Here is a 19,931-nt window from a genome sequence, read left to right as displayed (position 1 = left end):
CCACAGCGCCAGTAGACTTCTTCGTGGTCAACAATGGACATCAAGCCCTGCTTGGCCTGGAAACTAGCGAAAAACTCGGCTTAGTATCGAGGGTCGACTCTGTCAAGGAGGAAGACATTGTTAGTCAGTTTCCGGACGCGTTCTCAGGAACTGGTTGTTTGGGCCGCCCCTACCATCTGACTCTGTGCGAGGGAGCCCAGCCAATAGTCCAGCCAGCACGGCGTGTGCCCCAAGCCCCGAGGACGCCACTGAAATCGGAGCTGAATCGCGTGGAAAAAGAGGGCATCATACGCAAAGTTCCCGGCCCCAGAGAATGGGTAAGCCCACTCGTGTTGATAAGGAAAAAGGATGGCTCGCTGAGAGTGTGCATGGATCCGCGGGAGCTAAACCGGAACCTAAAGCGAGAGCACTATCAGTTGCCCAGGCGCGAAGACATCGAATCTGACCTGGCCGGAGCCACTGTTTTCACTACTCTTGATGCTAAAGCTGGATTTCACCAAGTGCCGCTCGATCCCAGTTCGTCTGAGATTTGTACCTTCGGTACACCGTTTGGCCGGTACTGTTTTCTACGGCTACCATTTGGCATAGCTTCAGCGCCAGAAGTGTTTCAGAGAGTGTTGTCCGAGATTTTTGAGGGCATAGAGGGTGTTCGTGTCTATATAGACGATATCCCTATCTGGGGTAGAGACCAAGCAGAACATGATGAAAGGTTGCTACGTGTGCTCGAAGCGGCACTCAAAGCAGGGTTAAGCTTTAATCGAAACAAGTGTAAATTCGCTCAAAGCTCAGTCTGTTTCCTGGGAGATGTCATCAGTGTTGAAGGCATCACACCCAACCCAAGTATGGTCTGTGGTCTGACCCACATGCCCACTCCGGGAGATAAGAAGGCCCTGCGTCGCTTATTGGGTATGATCAACTACTTTCGGAAGTACGTTCCAAACGTAGCACAGAAAACGAAGAACCTTCTTAGCCTGACTCGCGAGGACTCGGAATTTGAGTGGCTTCCCCCTCACGAAGAGGAACTTGCCGAGTTGAAGGATATACTCTCGCAGCCACCAGTGTTGGCAGTGTTTGATCCTTTGAAAGCCACAAAGATATCCACTGATGCCTCACCCACAGGCGTCGGAGCAGTGCTCTTACAGTTGCATGGAGAAATCTGGCGGCCAGTGGCCTATGCATGGAGGGCACCCTCGGACCCTGCGACACGTTATGCGCCAATTGAAAAGGAGGCTTTGGGCTTGGTGTTCGGCTGTGAAAGGTTTCATCATTTTGTGTATGCTGCTGACTTCACCCTTGAAACAGACCATCAGCCATTAATCGCAATTTCAAAAAAGGGTTTGAATGACATGCCTCCCAGGCTGCAGAGATTCTTCGTACGGTTGTTGATGTATACTTTCACCTTGCCGTATGTTCCTGGCTCGCAGCTCATCCTGGCTGATACGCTGTCCCGGCAGAAAACTCACATCCCCAGAGAGCCGAACGACCTCGCAGTGGACATCGAGGTGCATGCCACCCATGTCCTCTTCGACTTGGTAGCGCCAACGACCCTCGACAAACTCGTCACAGAGACCCAACATGACCCCATTCTCCAACAGGTGATATCGGCGTTGTCAAACAATAGCCCAGTAGATGGCTTGTACAGACCATTCTATGCCGAATTGACCGTTGTGAATGGAGTATTGTTCAAAAGCAGCCGTGTTGTCGTGCCTTCATCAATGCGAGCCGACATGCTAAAACGGTTGCACGAAGGTCACCTGGGCATCTCCAAGTGTAAAGCTAGAGCAAGGGAACTCATGTTTTGGCCGAAGATGAATGCGGACATTGTGGCCTTTGCCAACAGATGCTCAGCGTGCAAGGCACTTGCTTATAAACTGCCACAGGAGCCATTCCGGATTCGTGAGGTACCCAAACACCCATGAAGCAGGGTAGGTGTTGACCTACTTGAGTATGCCTATCAGACCTATCTTGTCGTATACGACGCACAGTCAAACTTTTTTGAGCTAGAAAAGTTGCAGAACACAACTGCGGCAGAAGTCGTAGATAAGCTGAAGGCAATCTTTTCCCGTCATGGCATTCCAGTGGAGGTGAATTCATACAATGGCCCTGAATTCACCTCGTGCGAGTTAAGTCAGTTCGTGGCCAAATATGAGTTCCGTCATGTTACGTCAAGTCCTCGTTATCCCCAGTCTAATGGCCTCGCAGAAAAGGGCGTGCAAGTGGCAAAACGTATCTTGCGTAAATGTGCTCTGACTGGCGATGATCACTGGCTGGGTCTGCTGAACTATAGAACAATGCCCTTGGAGGACGGGCGGTCACCCAGCGAACTACTCATGGGCAGGAGGCTTAGGACTAGGCTTCCCGACTTTGCAAAGGCAAAGGGGACTCAAGTGAAAAAGCACAAGCAGATAATGCAGGGCTGTCGTCTCTCGTAACTGCAACCTGGTGACGTAGTTCGTTTACAGAGCGATGTGGGATGGAACCCCAAAGCCCGGGTGTTGGAGGAATGCTCACCCCGCTCGTACCGCCTGGTAACTGATACTGGCCGTTGCTTTCTCAGGAACAGGAGACACATGCTTCGTACAGAGGAGTCCCTAGACGGCACCTTAAGCGACACCGACTCCAGCATTCTGCCACAGCAGGAAATGCTCAAACTGCTCGAACTTAGCCAGCCAGTACCGAACCCAGAAGATGTAGACCATCTTGCCCAATCCTTGCTAGGGGTCACCACTCCTACACAACAGTCACAGCCTGTACCAAGGAGATCGACCAGACCTCGAAAGCCCCGCGTCAAGCTTGACTATGATGAACGGTTGAACCGAATTCCGTAATTCTTAAAAGGAAGGAAGATGTATCAGGCTACACTGGCGGCAGCGTAGCCGGAAACAGCAACTATGGGTCGGGGGGCATATAAACCGTCGAAACAATAAAGCTTCCTCTTTGCTGCTCAACCACTTGGGTATGCGTGTCCTCTCTTATCGGCTGATACAATTATTGCGTGAGCAATAAGGAAATTTCAGTTGCAAGCCGATTAACATGGCGAACGCGACTTTTCAGTGTCCCAGGCGTGGTTCTCGATCCTGCCAAGCTCGCTTGCGGGCCGAAAAAAGTTCTCACGGCGTCGTCAGACCACGCGTTGGAAAGCTTATTCCTCGTGCTATGCAATAGTGCCATTATTGTTTTCGTGCGTCGAACGGTAATGATGCCAGCGCCAGAATTCCGACGCGGCGCGACCGAAAATGTCGCCGCGAGGCTTACCGCTGGGGTTGTTACCCTTGTAGGAGACATTTCCATGCGACTGAGGGGCCATAACTGGCAGCGACAGTAAAGTAGAGGCCCTGACAAACGTTTCAGTGCAATTTTAGTTGGCCTGGCCCTCTTCGTTTTGGAGCTGGCTGCGAAAGAGCCTTGATCTGCCCGCACGGACGAAGCGCGCCAAGCGTCTTTTCCGGCGCCCTGTGGGGTCGTTAATAAAAGCCCAGGCAATCGAAACACGCTTCAATCGAGAGAACAGGAGTTGTAGAATTGGAAACCATGCGCTGCTGGCGTGTGCGCCGTTTAGTAGATCAGTTAGGGAGCGTCGAAGATACGTTTTTTGTCATTGTTGCGCGTTCTCCCTTGTTTACAAATGCTTCTCAGGCTGTAGAGAGGTAGCAAATTGGCTCATCATGCTAAGATAACGTTTTTTGTTTTACTGTGAACCACAGAAACACGATGGTATGCGTGAATATCACGTGAACAATACAGAAATTGTCTCAAGCCCGATGACCATGGCGAGCTTTAGCCATGGGGGGCAGGGGGCAGCTGATGTGGCGCTCGTTTCGCGCAGCCCTTATTTGCATTGCATCGTCATTGAAAGGAGCAAAGCACAGCAGAAACAGGCGGGGGGGGGGCCGCAATGAGAGCCCGCTTCTTTTATATGCGATCTTTTACTACCGAAGCAGCAGCAGCCGCCAGGCAGGTAGGTTCTGTTCCCGAACGTTGTGCAGAACTCGTACTGGGCACGCCTAGGACTGCAGCAGCAGCAGCAGCAGCAGCAGCAGCAGCAGCAGCAGCAGCAGCAGCAGCAGCAAGAGAACCTGCAAAAGACAAAAATAAGTGCAACATCGCCGCCGTGTGCATACGAATCACCTGGAACAGTGAGAACAAGCCCAACTAAAGAAAAAGATCATGCGCATGCGTTCACCATAGCTAGCCTTTGCAAAGCAAACTAGGGGATGGTACAAAACGATCTCACAGGCGCACAGAGACAGCTGGCTCAAAGCCACCTGAATTCTGTCTATGATGCACAAGTCTGCCATAAACAGACACCAGGCGCGATAAAAATAAATGCGGGTGAGGTGAACCACGGAATGAAAAAAAAGGGGCTCCTGCGGGATTCGAACCTGGGTCGTGCGAGTGGTGGAAACCAAAAATGGAAGCATAACGTCTGAGTGCAATGCCCATCCTACGAGTGCATATTCGCCCTTTTTTGTTTGGCAACAAACTTCGCCTACACTATGAATGGTTAGCCCAACCAGTCTTCCGGTTTGCGGCTTTCGGTCCGCCAGCCGCCACTGTTCACCTACGATGCGGGCAGCGACTGAGTTTGTTGTGGAAGTACGAGGTTGGTGAGAAGTCCCTCGGTCGTAATTTTATATGCGTGAGAGTTAGACCATGAGCAGCGAGTACTATCGAGCGTTGGACAGCACGGCCAGAGAGAGGTACCGTCAAAAGTTGACCTTCAACGGGGAAGAGCTGCCGGACCCACTCGATCCACCGCTCCGTCAATACGTGTTTGTGACCGACTCGTGGCGGTTGCCTTCGGTGCACGTCGGCGACATCTACATGTACCTCGTAGAGGGTACGTGTTTCTACTCGAAAGAAGAGGTTAAGAGTTTCAAGCTGTCTGACGGGTACAACAGCTTTATAAGTGGTAAGGTTCGACAACTGCGCTGCTTCAGTGCAGCTTTCGGAAGCAGCGCAGTGGTGCTCGTCGCTGCCGACGTTGCGGCCAGCCAGACCGTCAAAAAAGTACACCAGCCCTGGACTCTTGTGGAAAAAGACGGCACCGTAATAAACGCCCATTGCACTTGAATGGCCGGGTAAGTGTTTTTTTCTCAACTGCCAACTCCGAGTTGACTAGACGCGGCGTGCTCGCGATCTAATCTGTATGTTTTGCTGCAGTCTGGGTGAGGCGTGCAGTCATGTGTCGGCGCTGATGTTTCGCGTGGAAGCCGAGGTCAAGCACGGGCTCAACGACCCATCATCCACCTCAGTGGAGTGCCGGTGGATTTGTCCGTCCACGTCAGTACAGGTATGACATGGCCATTCGCGTGTTGCCGTAAAAAAAAAAGCACTCCAACGCGCGCATAAGTGATACGACCAGTTTCTTATCTAGTCATCTTGAAAAGGTGTTCGGGAAGTATTATTCTAGAAGAAAGCATAACTTCCTTATGGATTTGTCATGCAGGCTGCCCAGGTTGTTGACATTCAGTTTGTCAAGGCAGGAACTCAAAGAAAAAGGAAGTGTTGTGGGAACCCAGCCGCAGAAGCCCTGCAGCAGCATCAGGTGGCCCCTGCATCAGACGACCAGGTGCAAAGTTTCCTGAAGAGAGTGAAGGTATGTGCGTAAAACATACTTGGTGAAGTAAGGCAGAAAAGACGGCTGAAAGTTTGGATTTTATTATCACTGCTAGTAATGACACAAATCAACATTTCAAATATTTACAAAAGTCACTATTGCACTTAATTGTAAAGCGACGTGAGTACCTTGTCGTATCTATTGAAACCTTGTTTTTAAGTAGGCTCAATCACCCAGGTGATCAATATTGCTGTGTCTGTATATTATACATGCCAATATCCAAACATGTTCTGGCAATGGGTGCATTCACTAAAAGCTTTGGTTGGCTGGGAGCAGAATTAGATTCATTCAGGAACTGTATTGGCATAACTTGGCAAGAAACATAGTGCGGCCACCTCCAGCTCAGATTCACAGTGCAAAGCTTGTAGCCACACTCCACAGGAGGCAAACATTCGTATAGTGGATTGTCTTGTGTGCCTCATTCCAATGATCTTGTCTGCTACCTGCGACTCTGACTTTTATCTTTTACCTGTTTACGCTGTCATTTGGAGGCTTATGCGTGCCCTGCAGAATCATCTGCTGTCCCTATGGCCAGTCCACGAACAGAAGGGCTGTGGATGACAGCACAGCATTCATGCTAGCAATAAGCTCTAATTTCGAAACGATTTTCAGTGATTATGAGTCATGCTGGTCAGACGGCATTAATTTCACAGCCTGTCGAGCTCATTAGTTTATTGAAAGTAACAATACAGTTATTTAATAGCTCAAAAAGGAGCAACGCTTGTGCGCATTACGATCAGTTTTATGGTGACCTGTCGCCCCCTGCTGTTCATAATAAGTTGCTCAGAAGATGTGCATGGCTCTCAATATGTCACTCTGCAGTACTGTTGTTGTCTGCCGACTTGATAGTGTAAAATTACAATAATAAAAATACACTGGCGGCCACTATGCTACTGGTATGGATGACCAAATTACATCAGTGCAGTCCATCTGTGTGCAATTCAAATGCGGGGGGTGGACAACAATTGATTACGCAATGTTAACAAGAGTAGTCCTGGCAGGCTCATAGCAAAGGACCACCCTGAAATATTTTTGCTGGGTCCTTCTTTCTTCCCATTCGTAGCATTTTGTCATCGGCGTGCCCCTACTACTACTGTAAAAGCTCGTTAATTAAAACTCGAAGGGGACCATAAAATTGTTCAAATTAAGCGGAGTGGGAGGGCGCTAGAATTGATGAATGGGCATCACGCCACATTGCGCAGGCAGAACCAAAGAAGCCACCTTTGGACTCATTATCGGGAATTAGGCATTATGACACGTTTGTTGCAGGTAATTTCGTAAATTATGTTTTGTAAGTAATAATGGCATGCGCCGGAGCACTGGCACCGGGTGCTCAGCGCCCTCTGTAGAAGCGAAATATGCTGTTGCAGGAGCGTAGTGCACGCCGCACTCTTATTTTCCTGTTTTGTTCTTTTTAGTCTTAGTAAATTTGGTTTGATTTGTATTTGCAACACATCGTAATCACTCTGGGCCGACTTTTTCTGCCAGGAGCGATGGAAACCAGGGGATCATAGTTCGCATTAACTGTTCTAGACGCCAATGCGTTCGAATTATCAGGAGTTTTCCGCCATCGAATTATACAGGGCTGTGCCGGGACCGGGGCGTGAGTTCGAAATAAGGAGATTTTACTGTACTGCTGTCGTTTTCGGAAAAGGAAGATGGCGCTTTGCTTGTGACTCTGAGATGCCGGTAGGTCCCCCCAATACCAAATCTTGCTTTCATGCCTGGTGCAACAGTTTATTCATTTCAGTGAATGCTATGTGGAATGGATCCTGATGCCCACAGCCATAACAGGCAATCATGTGACGTGCCTTCTGCTCTCGTTTTACGCCACTGGTGTTCAGCATAGCCTTTGAGCTAGTGGAGGCAATCTAAAGGACAGATGTTCTTCCCCAAACATTGTTAAAGCTGGGTAATAGTAATTGATGTTTTGAGAGCAGGGTCTAGGGAGATGTACACTTGTCTGCAACAGAAGTTGTTACCAATTAATTAACTTTATGACTGCCCATTGTGTAGCTGCTTGTCCACAATAGTAGTTGTGGAAGCAGTGTGCGTTAAAAGGTTTTTTCTCAGGAAATACCTCCAAGCACCCTGCTGCTCTCTTCGGTGACGAACAGTAAGGATACGAATACCTGCAGCGACTCAGACGGAGATCTCCCAGCCAACGGAGATCTCCCAGCCTCCAGTGCCACGTTTCTGAACTCCAATGTAGAAATGTATGCCCCTTATGATGAAGTGTCGGCACGGGGTTTGCAACTGACTACCCTGAAGTGTGGGCAGATCGAAGTGGGCACGCGAGGTCAGGCCCAGTGTATAGCCTGGCTCGAGCAAACACAATGAAGGATAACTGCCTCAATCCTTAGGAGGGTCCTTTCATCCTGTACTAGACAGGAAGGCATTGTGTCTGAGATTATGGGCGATGTCAAGGCTCCTGACGTAGCAAGTGTAAGACATGGAAATGAGACTGAGGTTGATGCTCGGAGGGCATTCGTCGTATCCGAGGAACAAAATCACATGAACTTTAAAATAGAGAAAACGGGCCTCTTTGTCTGTCCTGAGAAGCCCTTCCTGGGAACCTCAGCCGACGGTCTCGTTACATGCTCGTGCAGTGCAAAAGCAGTGTTAGAGATCAAGTGCCCGTCAACGTGCAAGGGCAAGAAGCTGCCAGACCCTGCTACTAAGCTGCCGTCTTATTTAACAAAAGAGCTGCAGCTTCACACCACTCACCACTATTATGCTGAAGTACAGCAGAGATGGCGTTGAGTGGTGTAGAGAGAGCGTTTTTTGTGGTGTACACTGGTGCCGACATTAATGTTGAGACTATATGTTTCAACGCTATTTTCTGGAGTGCAGCAGTTGCAAAGGCAGAGATTTTTTTAGCCATGTGTTTCCAGAGCTTCACTATAAGGACTTGCAAAAGAAGCTCGAAACTACAAGAGGTCCTGCGTCTGTAAAGGAGCAAAAGCTGGTGCTGTAGTGCAGTGCAGTGCATGTGGAGCAGTAGCTCATTTAAAGTGCTTGGGGTTAAAATGGAGGCCCAACGTTTGGGTCTGTTCAGATTATCAGGACTGCATCGGGGAAGATAAGGAATAGTTCTGTCTTTTTACACTGCAGTGATCTCATTATGAATGATGTGTGTAGGCTAGCATTTTTTTGGCTATACCAACAGACCACCGGTCATCAACTTGTTGAGTGTTGCCTCATTTTAACGGAACTTTTTCACTGTCATGCCCGAGGGAAGTCGTGCTCTAAATGTTTTTTTGTCCTATACTGCTGGTAACTTACCCCAAAATGTTCATGCTTAATGCACACTTTGTGCCATCCCTTGTCACAGTTTAGTTCAGGTTCCATATTTCTTTGTTTGTCTCTTTGGTGAGTGTGTTATTGTTTGGTCCTTTGAAACACACGCATAGTCCCGCAGGTTTCAATACGTGCATGCAAACACCTTTTTTTATGGATGCTTGACTGGTGGCTTACATCTGAACTGGTGTTGATGTCGGTACTTGTCCACGTGAAGCTGACAGAGCGAGCTGACAAACGCAAGCAAAGTTACAACCTTATCATAAAAAGTAGGTGTGTGTAAAAGAAAGAATGGCAATATGGCAATTTACTAGAGATGGGCGAATATTTAGTTACTACGAATGCCCCATCAAATTTGGTTCTATTCAGGATTCGCTCGGAATCGATTTTAAGTATTCAACAATGTTGAATTACTCTACCTCTCCCAATACTTTGGCTTGGATTTCCACGCAGGTGCCGCAAGCTCCCAACCATTTCAACCATGTCGTGTTCTCGACCTCAGTACACGTTTAGAACTGGGGTACCAGTACATATCTGGTACTTAAAGAAACACAAGTACTAGAACATACAAATGCAGAGGTACTGCTGAAACATTTGAAATTAACAATTGAAGTACTTCTAATAGATAGTCTTGTGGTATTTGTTGTACTATTTGATTTAAAATGTTTCGAGCAAAATCACTATTCGTTTCAACTCAAACCCAAAATCTGCTATTTGCCCATGCCTACAATTCACCAAACGTGATAGGAATGGCTAACAATTATTTTGATTTATCTCTACCATCGCTTCCTATCACGAGTGATTTCTGAGCTTGACTTTGCTCTTCTTCCTTTAATGTGGAGCACTGTAAAAAAGATACAGGTGATAACTGCAGTTTGCATTGGTGGACTCTGCCTTTCTGCTTTATGATGAGCCTTGATGTCACGGGTGATTCGAAAGTAAGCCACCAAACTTGGGGAACGGTTTGGAATTAGGAGCATCAGTATTTGCACATGTACCACTGTCTGCGGGAGAGAAAGCAGCCAGAGACGATCGGGGCTTTCCTGGTTGCCCTCTACGCTACTAGATGGTGCCACCTTGCTAGTGGTGTTACCTGGAGCCTGCGACCAATTGGAACTTCTCTTGTACACTGCTACCGCTTTCCTACAACACGAGCTCCTTATGCTAACGCCTAAAATGCTTTGCCACTGTAATGCGCCTGTGATATTTGTCGTATGATAAATTGACTATGGACTGCAGCTGAATTTTAAACCTAAGGAGAAAATAAAGTGTGAAAAAGTAAATTCCAACTGTGTGTCACTTTATTCCACACCTCAAAACTACTGTAACGTCTTACTCGTTCAGTGTAAAAAAAAGAACCAAGACCTTTCCCCTTGCAACCTTCTTTTGAGTATCAATAGTATGTAAACCTTTCATTTAAGCATCCCACATACATTACCCAAATGTTTACCTTCGTTAAATTTTGTTGACCACTAGCCTTTTTAGCATTCCTTCCAATCTGAAATCTTATCTTTGTGAAGTATATGGCACGAGTGAATAATGGCACTGGAAGTACTCTTGACATGATCAGACGGGGTTTCTTTTTCCCAACAGTTGTGTAGCCATTGGCACAAGCACAAGACACAAGCAGAGCAATAGCCAAAGAAGTAAGAAAATCGGGGGCTTGCAAAAAAACGACAATGCATTGCCCCTTGTCGATAGTTCCAAGTCATAATAGTAGAGCATCATATTTTAGGCCATGTAAAACTAACATCATATTTTGCATCCTAGCTCTAACCTTCAAATTATGTTCTTTGCGACTTATGACACTTATTCGAGCTGGTCTTCCATTGTCAAAAGAGTTTCTTGTAATCCTCCCTTAACTTGGCTACCACCTGTGTAATAGCCAAGTGTGAAGAGCATGGCGAACCTGAAAAATATGCTTGTCTAAGAAATGTTTTGCTACAGTATACAATGATTTATGAACGCAATGATTTATGAACTACAATGATTTATGAACGCATCACCAACCAATGTTAGCAAGTTGGCAATCAAGTTTTTCTTCCTGAAGCTAAAGAGGAAGCTCAGACAACAGGCGACGAGGCCTGACTAGTTCTCGGCTCCTTTTGCAGTTTGGAAGCAGCTTAGGACCCATTATTGAACAACTACAAAAAAAATGGACTGAACAGGTGCGTAAACATGTCGTTACAAAACAGGTAGTACATCCTCACACATATCCTATACAAAAAACAGACCAAATAAACACTGAAACTCCACGAGGAAAGGTTGAGAAAATGTACGTATGTAACCTTATACACGCATAAGAAAAAAATATTGAGTACAACAAATCTCCAGAGGAAAAAAACGACGCTGAAAAACACAAGAATACAGGGGCCTCACAGAAGTCCAGGATTGCATTCCATCGAGTATTTCTTTATATATCTTAAGAAATTTCTCTGACATGTCTGATGTTCATAATTGAAGCAATTCAGGTTAAGAGCTGCGGCCAACTAAAACTTCATACTTTTTGTTTTCTGTATCCTATTCTTCATCGTCTATGTCGTTAATAAGTGGTGACTGGTAGTCCGTCAGCATCGCACATACTGCCCACATCTGGTTCGCAAGAGGTGCAAGAGTGATAGGGATGGAACGGCCAAATATGTGATATGCTTTGATGCGCTTGATTTTTCTTTCTACGTGTATTCTGATTGCCGCTATCTCTTGAGTTTCTTCAACTTGCTCTGCTGTGAACTGATTAGACCTGAGGAATGGTGGGATGTTTAGCTTGACATTTTTTTCTTGAGCAAGTCTTCTATCACGAACCCTTTATCAGCCATTACAGCATCTCCAGGGTTGAACGGCAAGCCCAAAAAACCACTTCTCAGCACGCACTCCCTGTCAGAGGTGTTTCCTGTAAACAGCTCTGAGCAAAACGACAACAGCCCGTTGGGGGTTATGCCAACAAGCCCTTTGAAGGTGTGCGTTGACTTGTAGTGGGAGTACAGGCGCGACTGTGTCACAAATGACGAAGGCACGTCACACCTGATCTCAGTTGCATCCAAGATCACACGTGTTGAGGCATACTTCTCTTTGAAAGCAGCAGGCATAGCCTCGTCAACTGCTTCTCGCGAGTACCACACTTCGAAATCTTGAAGCAGCAGGTACATGAAGTCTACCCATACAGAAAAAAATATTGAAACAGTGCTCACTGATATGGAGAACAGGTGGCCAAGGTGCTGGTGAAACAGCCCCAGCCGCAGCTTTACAAGGACAAGGAACAGTTGGTCCTCCACTCTGAGCTTGTGAGGTCGTCCTAGCAGCTGTTCGCTGCAGGTGCTGCTGGTGGCACTCTCTGTCCGCAGGACATTCTGTCCACTTTTTCAGGGTCGAGGAAGTGCAGAAGAGACAAGAAGTGACTGTAGCTGGGCAGACCTGTATAAAACACCACCTCGTCGTCATTTTCTTTGAACTTGTTGATACCAAATGGAATGGACTCCTCAAGCTCATTCAAGCACTTTTGCGATTTTGAAAGCTCAACACGAAGCATAGCAGTTTCAGCCGTCGTCGCTTGGAGCTGCTGCTGCAGCCGCTCATTCTCTCGCTCAACTTTCAGCTCCCTTGCTTTACTTTCTGCAAGTTGGCGTTCTAGAAGAACCACTTGTTCTTTTAAAGCACAACACGCAGTACAGGTGGCAGTTTGAAACGGGTCCTCGCTGTCGGAAATTGCAGGCTGCATTTCCGCAGGACTGTGTCTCGTGGTGTCTTCCTCACCAGTCGCACTCGCTTCAGCATTTGGACTCTGGACTTCTTCATTCCTGCTTTTCTTTTTTGACGGTGGAGCTGTCACTTGTCTTTTGCGAGGAGATTTCCTTAGGAGCTTTTTTGGGCGAAAGGAAAATTGCGATGGGACGCAAGACTCGTGCAAGTACCGACGACCACTGGCAACGTTTGCAACAAAGTCACTTTCCAGGAAGTGATGGGAGCAGACTAGTAGAACGTGAAACTGTAAAAAGTGGCCCTTCATCACGCTTGATGGCTGCGATCCACTTCTTTCGCATCACAGGATCAGCAGGAAACAAGTGATAAGTTATCTGCATTTGTGAGGCACATGTTCAAATTTAGTACAGGTTGCAGAACAGGTTAACAGAGGGGAAAAAGTTGAAATACCACAAACAGCTTACACGTCTAACGTTAGACTAAGCGCTTTTCTGATTGAGACTACACTCTCGCTAACAGACGAGCTCCAAAAAATATACACGCAGCTGACATATGACGGGCCAAATATTGTTTTTATTCACTTTTTCATCCCCGCAGCTCGTCTTCTTTTCAGCGGTAGTAACCACCGCGAAGTTCAGCAAACACAAACTAGCCCAATTTTCACTTTGCTACAGATCTAAATAAAACCTAGGCAGAACCTAAAAGCGCGGTTTACCCGTTCACGAAAGCAAGAACCCTTTAAAGGGACACTGAAGTGATATGTAAACATTGCGGGATTACTTGCGCAAATTGTAGTCCGGAGTCCCCAGGCCATGTTTCGACCACCCTGGGCGCGTTTACGCGTTTTTATTTAGTAGAAAAATTAATTGGAAAATGCTGTCCTCCTCTCTTTACGCTCGCCCATTTTCTGCGGCGTTTTCGTGTGACGTCAGGAGGGGATGAGCTGGCAATTGGCTGCGTTACTGCACGGCTCCCCGGCCTTCAGACAGAGTCAGTCGGCCCAGCGTTTCGTCCGCCGGCCGCCGACGGGTCGTCGCAATTCGTTCGCTCAGTTGAAACGAAGCCAGGACACGTTTGTGAATGGAAGAATCTGCCTTTCTTTACTTGGTTAGTTTGTACACTGTATCTAGCTCCAAGTCAAGGTCGCTTCACACAAGCGCTGCACAAGCGCACATGCGACGCTTCGGTGACTGGTACGCCAGTAGGAAAATATGAGGCCTCTTTAAGGCGGGAGAAGAGTCAGCGAAGTCAATATAGGTACTAAGGAAATAAAATCAATTGATAGTTTTACCGTACAGCGTAAAACTAGGGTGCGGGAAGCACTTTTTTGCGCTGGGCGAACAAGCACAGCGGTCAGCAGCACGACTACGCATCTGCGAACGCTTTACCATCCACGAAATGCAATTGCTAGACGTGAGCTATTGTGGAAACTCGGGCGACGCTTACTGCACGAGCGCAATACAACAAATAGTCACCTAAGCTGCTTGAAATGCCAAAACTAAATAAAAGTGTAAACGGGTTGTACAATATATACCCTATATTACCAAGGTCAGCAGAGCCCGTCCCCGTGGTCTAGTTGTCTGGGGCGCTAGGTATGCAAGTATTTTGTAAGTCACGAGTTCGAATCCCCGCGGGTACGTGCTTTTTTTTTGTAAGTTAACTTTTTCGTTTTCTGCCGATGGTTTCTACATTGAGTTCATCTTTTTTTGGGCCGCAACGTTCATGGCTCCACGAACTAGTTCACAGAACGCGCGCAGGCTGGCACTGGCGCGCTAGCGAGTTCTCGTTGGCGTGCTGTTGCCATAAGCACCGACTGCTTGCGGGCAGTGGGCACAGGCCAGAAAGAACAGACCCTTGGCCTGGTGCGAACACGCTTTTTACGGTAGAGGCTTGAGTGAGGCAAGCTCCTAATATGTGGGAAAAGCGCATGACATTTGGGCATCTGCGGGTACGCGGAGGGCGTCCATGCACTGCGTAGGCCTCGGCTAGTGAATGCTACGATTCCAAGCCGTCCTGGGAGGCTTATCTTTATGCATTTTTACAGGTGACAACATGGCAGAAGCGCGGTACGATGATTACTGAGTTATTGAGAATGCCCATCCAACAACGCCACCGGTTGTGTTTTACAGAACCGAAACCGGAACTTGTTTGGTTGCTCACCTTGAGCATCGTCCAATCACGGTGCGGCTCCTCCTAACGTCACAGCTTTAGTTGGTGCGGCCGCCGCAAACCGCGCATGGTAGTTTTTCTTCTTTCGCGCTTTATAAAGTAATTACCGATTTGTCAACCGGATAAACGATGAAAAGTGTGTTAATTTGAGCCAGTCTACGCAGTGCAAGCAAAAACGGGAGCTTGACTAATTCACTTCAGTGTCCCTTTAAATTTAGTCATGTATAACCGAAAGGCGCGCGTTGCACAGCCAGCTGTGCGCCCTTGCGCAGCTTACGGCCATCGTTTTCCGGCAATCTGTAACAACCGATGTGTGCACGCACTGGAAAAACGCGCACTTCAAAGATTACCCTTATTTTATGGGCTCGCAATATGCAACTGACGCCGTTGAGAGCGATTAACTAGGAGAAAAACAAAAACAAACGGCGGCAGCCGTACTGAGAGTTGAGGACCATTTACACTTCGACAAAAAGACGAAACCAAGCCTTCACGACGTGTACACAAGGAGAGAGCCAGCCACACACGCTGGGGTGCTGTACCAAAAGACCTCGCACCAAACCAATCTACACCCACGCAGGACAGAGTGGGAAATCGCAAGGAAAAGTTGCCATCCTTTGCATCTGCGCGCATTCAGGCAGGGCTAGGCAATGCATACACGCTACGCGCGGAGAGCATTTACCGTGTGCTTACCTTTTTCCGGACTTGTCGCACCGACCATACTGTGTGCACAGTGGAACACAGCAGTTGACGGGCATGCTGGACAGCGCGCGAAAAAAGAGGGAGCGCGATATCGGACCAACAGTCAGTAGTATTAACTCTATGGGATGAACGATCTTTCATCAAACATGACCGCCTGAGTCTAGTTCCGGGAAAGGCCGTCGCATGGCGCGTCTTTGGGAAATTGTCTATACCAACAGAAAACCATGTCTGGCGGCTTGACAAAAATTCAGTGGCCATTATAAAATGGCAAACTTGGCTCAGAGGCTTATATTCTCCCAACTTTGTCCCTAAATACTAGGACAAGTTACAACCTTAGAATTTTTACCGAATTTTGACGCTTACACTGCTCACACAGACGCACTGAATTTCATAGTATAAAACCCGATTACAAACATTGGGACGCACGCAAAGTCAAAGAACTTGCATAACAAAAAACGCACTTTGGATTTTGCAGAAATGCTTCCGAGACGTTCACCAGTACATGTACTCGGGCGTATTTTACATAAATACACGATGCAAATCGCTTATGCACAACTGTAATGGGAAGCTGTGGTTTAAATGTTAAGGTGGTAACTGGAGTTGCACTGCTTGTACTATTTACCCACAAAGTTTGCAAAAAAATTGGTCTCTGAGCCAAGTTTGACAAGCCATAACAAAACAAATAATTTTCTGTCAGCCACACAATTTTTTCAGCAAGATGTACAGTAGGTGTAAATTCAGCACCAAAATGACCTGTGTCCTCAAGCAAGTATTTCTTCAGGTAAATGCCACCAAAATTGGCCACTGTCCAGGCAGTGGCGGGTGCCTGCCTTGTGGCATTCTAATATTTTGCACGTAGCGTATGTCTACATAACACTCATTAGGCAATGATATATAAATAGAAGTTCAAGAAAATTGAAGAGGGCGACCAACAGCCATCTTGTGTTCAATGTTATCTGAACTCACACAGCAGTAATCCGAGCTCCTGTTCAAATGAAAGTGATTAGCCATAACCTAAAGCTAAAATGGCAAATGTGCTCTTCACACCGTAGATATTAGGGGCTGCTGCCGTGTCAAGGTTAAAAAATCTGCCTGCAGAAATGCCAAGCCATCTCACGAAAAAAGAGAAACGAATTATGCCTACACCTTGTAATCCGCGACATCGGAAAGCTCCCAACACTACTCTTGGCAGCAGAGAATCGCGAAAGAAACAACAAGCAGGACAGAAACGCGGTTTCGGTTTCAGCAGCACGCGAGAACAAGCCAAAGCTTACTCCGTGTCCCAGAGCGGACATTAGGTAAACATAGCGAGAGATGTGCGCTCGCCCTTGCCCATCAGCGATCCCCCACAATGCACTTCCCTGGTGCGCGCTTTGAACATCGACGGCAGTGGCGTACACAGCGACAAGAAAGCGAATATGCCACTGCAGATTGATGGGACAACAAACAGCTGCTGCAGATGCAGAAAGCGCTGGTATAAACACTTACCCAACTGACGCCATTGCAGACCACGTTGAGAAGGAAACAGCTCTTACCAGACACGTAAACATAGCACAGATGACACCCACATACACCAAAGAGAACAAGATTGCGCACGCGGCGCAGCAGTCAAGCTGCACCCACTGTAGGGTGAGATGTGGCTCTTAGAAGAGCCGTTTTGGGATCTCTTTCTTTCCTCGCGGTGGCAAGACGAAGGGAGCAGAAGAGAATAAGCCGCCAAAGCCATACAGGCTGCGGCCTTGCCTCTTGAGCGCGTACACGACGTGCATGGCGGTGACGGTCTTGCGCTTGGCGTGCTCCGTGTACGTCACAGCATCGCGGATGACATTCTCGAGGAACACCTTGAGGACGCCGCGGGTCTCTTCGTAGATGAGTCCCGAGATGTGCTTGACGCCGCCTCGGCGCGCAAGACGACGGATCGCTGGCTTGGTGACGCCCTGGATGTTGTCTCGCAGAACCTTGAGGTGACGCTTCGCTCCACCTTACCATTGTCAGATGGAGTGGGGGGTTGCACATAGGTGCTTGCCCCAGAGCTTACAAACTCATCCATCCATCATCATCCAACTACGCTGCTCAGGTAAGGGCTCAGGTAAGGTGGTGTGGAGGTTTTTTGTTTAGAGCAGCGGTCCTTTTCTTTACCTGGACATAGGTGGGCGAGCATCATTCGCTTGGATCATCTTTGACTCCAGGGTACCGTAGTCCCACTCTGAGGTGCATAGCACAACTTCGAGAGACATCGGGCAACCCGCAAAGGCGTGGGGGGGGCTTGGGGTCATTGTAGGAGGAAGGTGCTTTAAAAGGTCACCTTGATTTGGCCTCTGTCTTTACTCACAATTTTTGGTGGCCGACACCATTGCTCTGCGAACTGCTGATTCCCTAGCCTGCGTTGCTCTCTTCGTAGGTGGAACCAGAGCTCCTTTCATACCCTGGCAAGTACTTCATGAAGCCCTGGCCGCCTGTCAGAGTACGTAGCAATGCAGCGGGCTACCCAAACTTGGTAGGAGCATTCAACTAGTGCCAGAACAAACTGGTTCACAGCATGACGTGGAAGGCAGCGAAGGTATCTCACTGTGGGATATGGAATACCAGGCACATCAAACAAATCTGCGACACTCTACAGGAGAGCGCCGGGAAGCAGGCAGTTATGAAAGACGTGTTCTGCCGTCTCAGACTCACCACAGAAAAGACAGCGTGCTGTCAGGCATGCCTGGGTGTATTGCCTTTGTCTGTGGGGAAGATTGCCACGAGCAAAGAGCCATTGGAAGGTGGCTCTGCTGGCATCCAGGTACTCGGCATGGATGAGTTTCCAGTTCGGACGTTGACGTTCGAGAGAGTAGCAGGCAGAGTGCGGGGGCAAAGTGGGCGTGAGTGTGGCAACCAAATCTTTCAGTGGAGTACCGAGTATATCAAACTGTGGGAGTACTTCCTGGATGTCTGCCAGAGCCTTAGCTGCTCCCCGATAGAAGGGGATGGCTCCCCTGCTCGTGGAACATTGTTGCGATAGCGGCTCTGAGAGAACAAACGTAGCTGGGTGCTTAGGAGGTAGGAAGCTAGAGATCGAGTGAGGGACATGTCAGTGTTGAGGGCTGTATTTGTCCATTTGACATGCAAGGCAGCAGCTAGAATGTTCAGGTCGGTAAGGCCAAGGCCACCTCTCTTCTTGGGGAGCTTTACGATATCTCGTTTCACCTCGTCCGGTTTACCATCCCATACAAAGCGGAACACAACGCGTTCCATCTCCTTCTTGGTTGGTGCTCGGATAGGCATAATGCTGGTGACGTAGCTGAGTACTGATAGTAAGACAGTCCGAGCAATCGTGGGTCGGGCAGTGACACGGCAGTTCAGCTGCCGGTAGTCCCGCACCCTCGACTGGAGATTTGTCAGTGCAGCAGTCCAATTTCTGGGAGAGGGGCCGTTGGGACCAAAGCGATAACCTAGTACTTTGACTTTGGAAGCGATGGGAAGGCCATGTTGCTTGCGGACACGATGGAGGCTTGCGCAAGTACATGACTGAGCTGTTTGCCGTATTTAGCTTAGCCCCGCTCGCCTGCCCATACAGCTGGATGATGGCCATTGCCCTCTTGAGCGAGCGCTCATCAGGCAATACCAGAGTCAGATCGTCTGCATAGGCAAAGATAGCGGTCGGGGGAGCATCCGGTGGGAGCGGGAATCTGACTACTTTGGGATCACTCGCGAGCCGCTGCAACAGAGGTTCAATAGCTAGGACGTAGAGAACAGGGCTCAGAGGACAGCCCTGCCGAACTCCACGCCCAACATAAAAACTCTCGGACACGCGACCCCGAATGGTGACGGCAGAAGTGGGCCCACTGTATAGTGCACGCACCATCTTTTGCACGTTCGTCCCTATGCTAGCTTGCTGGAGGGTGTTGAATATGTAGCTATGACTGATGATGTCAAATGCTTTTTCTTGGTCGAATGAGCAAAGGAGGCCCTGTAGGTTCCTCAACTCGGCCCATTCCAGCAGATCCCGAATGCCGAAGCCTTGCAGTTCTGCTGAACGGCCCGGCACGGAACAAGCCTGATATGGTCCAAGGAATGCATCTAGTGCGTCAGTGAGTCTCGTGGCTATGCATTTCGCAATAATCTGGTAGTCACAGTTGAGGAGTGTAATTGGTCGCCATGCTCGCAGGTCGGAGCGTCTCTCCTCGTCCTTGCAAAAGAGGGTGATAAGCCCCTCCCGTTGCGTCACAGTAAGGCAACCACTGCTCAGCATTTTGTTAGCCAACAAGGTGAGTGGCTTGCCCAGCCTCCCCCAGAATTTGAGATAAAAATCGGGGGTGAGCCCATCTTAGCCTGGACTTCTCGACAGCTTGGACTTTTTCAATGCCTCAAAGAGCTCCCCCTCCGTCAGGGGGGAATCAGGTACCTTGACTGGTTCCTGAGGCCCAAATAGAGGGAAGAGCTCGGGGGTGTGGCCTGTTGCTCA

At 48.4% G+C, this 19,931-nt stretch overlaps 1 protein-coding gene and 1 pseudogene across 1 annotated transcript; both read right to left on the bottom strand.

Moving 5' to 3' along the window:
• Positions 1-11,440: 11,440 nt before the first annotated feature.
• On the bottom strand, positions 11,441-15,540 carry LOC144164443 (uncharacterized; annotated as a pseudogene).
• A 1,587-nt stretch (positions 15,541-17,127) lies between these two features.
• LOC144164437 (histone H4-like) lies at positions 17,128-19,331 on the bottom strand. The gene is made up of 2 exons (XM_077694971.1): positions 19,238-19,331; positions 17,128-17,465 (listed from the first exon to the last, which is right to left on the bottom strand). The coding sequence occupies exons 1-2, from the start codon at positions 19,329-19,331 to the stop codon at positions 17,128-17,130; spliced, it is 432 nt and encodes a 143-aa protein (XP_077551097.1).
• Positions 19,332-19,931: the final 600 nt, after the last annotated feature.

Source organism: Haemaphysalis longicornis, unplaced genomic scaffold (genome assembly GCF_048455015.1).
Source record: "Haemaphysalis longicornis isolate Haplotype H1 unplaced genomic scaffold, Haemaphysalis longicornis Haplotype H1 scaffold_13, whole genome shotgun sequence".
NCBI lineage: Eukaryota > Metazoa > Arthropoda > Arachnida > Ixodida > Ixodidae > Haemaphysalis > Haemaphysalis longicornis.
The sequence above is the reverse complement of the archived record's forward strand: the minus strand, read 5'-3'. Positions and strand labels throughout refer to the sequence as shown.